The sequence below is a fragment of the Trachemys scripta genome, chromosome 9, assembly GCF_013100865.1.
Source record: "Trachemys scripta elegans isolate TJP31775 chromosome 9, CAS_Tse_1.0, whole genome shotgun sequence".
Classification (NCBI taxonomy): Eukaryota; Metazoa; Chordata; order Testudines; family Emydidae; genus Trachemys; species Trachemys scripta.
Window position 1 is genome coordinate 53,933,977 of NC_048306.1, and position 3,458 is coordinate 53,937,434.

A 3,458-nucleotide genomic window follows, 5' to 3' on the forward strand; every position below is an offset into this window, starting at 1 on the left:
TGGGTGAGGGCCCAGAAGACTGGAGAAGGGTAAATGTACCTATCTTTAAAATGGGGAACAAAGAGCATCCAGGGAATTATAGGTCAATTAGCCTAACTTTGATATCTGGAACTAATTATTAAACAATTTGTCAGCACCTGGAGGGTCATAAGGAATAGCCAGCATGGATTCGTCAAGAACAAACCACACCAAACCAACCTAATTTCCTTCTTTGCCAGGGTTACCGGACTAACGGATTGTAGGGAAGCAGATGTGAGATATCTTGATTTTATAACGCTTTTGACACAGCCCCAGATGACATTCTCTTAAACAAACTGGGGAAAAGGGTAGAGATGAAGTTACGAAAAGGTGGGTGCACGTCACGATGGGTTGAAAGGCTGTGCCCAGACTAGTTACCAGGAGTTCATTGTCAAACTGGGAGGCCATATCTCGCGCGGACCTACAGGGATCAGCCGCCATTCAACTCTGTCGTTAATAACCTGCCTAAGGGAGGTGCGATAGCGAGCTGGGAGGCAGGCCCGGAATTCAGTGCCCGCGCCAACCAGACACGGGTCTGAACTCGGCAAGGCGGAAGTCAATGAGGCCCAGTGCAGAGCCCCCCGGCAGCTGCTGCCGAACAGGCTCGGGGGCGCCAGGGGCACAAAACTCACGACGAGCCGAGACAGAGAACCTACGAGGCCCCGCCCCGCCCCGGGTATGAGCGGGAGTTCCGGGCCAGCGGGGCGGGGCCTCAGGCCGCACGGGAGCCAATCGCTCTCATGCGGGCGGGCGAGGCCTCAACAGGGCGCACATGTTAGGAGCAGCAGCCGGCCTGTGTCACGTGGTTACACTCACGTGGCTCCGTAGGCTGAGCCGCCGGTCGGTCACATGATCGGCTGCCCGCCGCGGACTGCCGGTATCTGCGCTCCGCGGCTCCCGAGCCGTGATGCGGCCGCTCTGCGGTTTCCTGGTGCTGCTCGGGGCCGCTTCTTGCGGCCTCTACCTGCTGTCGGCGCGGCTACACCCGGGGGGCCCGCTCGGGGCCAGCAGGTGGGTGACGGCCCGGTCCAGCTCGGTTCCGGTCCTGTCCCCTCTGGCCCGGGGAAGCGGCTCCTCCCTCCTGTGGGAGCCGCCCACATTTCACCCCCGTGCCAGGCCTGGGGTGCGTCTGACGGCGCAGCTTTCGCTGTGAGCCCGGGACCCCTGGGTCACCAGGGCTGGGCACGAGCGTCTGTGGGCTGCTGAGGGGGGCTGGCTCCCCAGGCCCGTGGTGCTGCCAGTGCCCATGGTGTGGAGCACAGGGCCGGGTCTGCAGGCGGGGTGCTGAAGTTCTGGGGTCCGGGAACATGTTGGCCAACGGGCCGGGCCCTTTAGGGCTTTACTGTACCTGCAGCCCACCGTCCTAGCATCCTGGAGTCGCTTTCGAGAAAAGCCTTTGACCCTCACTTCGTCCATCTGTCACCCCGCAGCCAGACTTTGCAGGGCGGCGGCGCTGTGGGAAATGTGCTTTGCTGAAGGAATGCTGTTATGCATTGGGGTGTCCTGGAGAAAAGCCCAGAGGAGAATGACTGTTGTGATCTAATGTATGTGCACATTTTGCAATGGGGAATGGCAGCTCTCAGGTGCATGCACTCTTTCCCTGTGTGAAAAGATTTTAAATGATTCCAGAGTCAGGAGGGTTTTCTCTATCTGATTTTGACTGAGCGTGATGTTCAGGATGAATGGGTGAAATATTGGATATTTGTTGGCCTGTAAATATAGGGTGGCAGCCTAAAAATATATCCCCACCATGTGATGATCTTTGCAGGGTGTGAAATCCATAGAAATGTGGTGTTGCATGTTCTGAGCTATGTTTAGCCATAGCAAGTCAGTGTGAAATCCGATCTTTGAGAAGTTTTGAAACTAACAGTGTTGGTGCCGGTCATCTTTGGCTTGACATATCTTCCTAGGATCCTTCACCTGTCCTGACTGCTAGGATTTGGAAGATGTTTTGTTTTTTATTCCTTTGATTTATATTGTAGCAAGAAAGATCCCTCTCCAGAGCTGTGGGTGTCCTTGATATTTCTTTAAAACAACAAATAGCAAAAAGGCAAGTGCTCCAGCAAATTCCATTATGCACCAGCAATAGCTGACTGATGGTATGTCTGTACTACAGAGACTCTACCTGCATAGCTAGGTTGCTGTAACTATGCCAGCATAACCCCATAGCATAGATGCAACCTACACCTCCAGAAGAGGTTTTTCCGTTGATGTAAGACTGCTACCATCGTCAGGGATGTAGTATTCTTCCATTGATATAGATGTTTTTGCACTGAGGGCTGGGTTGGCATAACTATGGCATTCAAGGGTTTGATACTTTTTTTCCCACGCATGTTGCCCACTTAGCTATGTCGACCTTTTAAGTGTAGACCAGGCCTAGTCCCTTACAGCAGCACTGTATAAAGAAAATACCCTGCTTCTGAAGTAGCAGCCCTCAGGTAGTGTCCCCCTTCCCAAAAACTCCTGTAAAATAGGGTTACCATTCGTCCGGATTCCCCAGGACATGTCCAGCTTTTTAAGCTAAAAATAGCGTCTGGGGGGAATTTGTAAATGTCCGGACTCCCCCCCCCCGTCTCCCCCCCATGCAGAGCACGCGCGGCCGGTGTCACTTACTTGGGGCTCCGACACTCAGCCAGAGAGGGCTCCTCCTCCTCCTCCCCCCTCTCTCCCTCCCTCCCTGCATCGCAGATCGGCTCGGGCACTTTGGAGCTTCTCCCCCGCTGTTGCCCAGCAGCTCAGGCAATTTCTGAGCAAGTTCACCAGACATTAGGTAAAGAAAGGCCAACAACAAGGGGGGCAGGGGGTCGGAGAAGGGGCAGGGAGGTTCTGGAGGGGGCAGTCAAGAGACGGGGGGGCTTTCTGGGGGTGGGGGTGTGGATAAGGTTTTGGGCAGTCAGGGTACAGGTAGGGGGTAGGGTCCTGGGGGGCATTTGGGGGGGGTCTTAGGAGGGGGCAGTTAGGGGACAAGGAACAGGGAGGCTTATAGGTTTTATATTCCACTATTGGTATGATGGCTATATTCAGTGACAGGTAAAGATCCCGGAGTTTCCATTCCGTGTATCTTGCCAAAACTAAATTTTAGCTATTTTGGTTTCCATGCTCTAAATTTTCAAATTTTTAATATTGTTTTGAACATTAACATATTTAGTGTTATTTAATATCTGCCCTTCAATAGAATGGTTTTAACTATATAATAAATACTTATTAATGGATGAAATTCCAATTTAAATTATTAGTTTTTTTTTTTTTTTTTTTTTAACTACTGGATGTGGATGCGGACTGGCCGCGTATAGTAACCAGGAAAGGGCAGGTAGTCACGCCTGTACATAAATAGGGGGTGGGGTTCTGGAGGGCAGTTAGGAGCAGGGGTTCCAGGAGGGGGCAGTCAGGGGACAAGGGGGGGGTTGGGAGTTCTGGGGGGGGCTGTCAGGGGGCAGGAG

The 3,458-nt window shown here is 53.0% G+C and overlaps 1 protein-coding gene across 2 annotated transcripts in view; it reads left to right on the forward strand.

Moving 5' to 3' along the window:
- The first annotated feature begins 826 nt into the window (after positions 1-826).
- The window catches only part of TMEM41A (transmembrane protein 41A), a 19,661-nt gene continuing 17,029 nt past the window's right edge, over positions 827-3,458 (forward strand). The window contains exons 1-2 of one of the 2 annotated variants that reach the window (XM_034782049.1): positions 922-1,029; positions 1,449-1,562. In XM_034782049.1, coding sequence (XP_034637940.1) covers positions 1,507-1,562 — 56 coding nt within the window. In that variant the 5' untranslated portion in view covers positions 922-1,029; positions 1,449-1,506. Of the gene's footprint in view, positions 1,030-1,448; positions 1,563-3,458 lie in introns of both variants that reach the window. The other variant, XM_034782048.1, reaches the window with a different exon arrangement.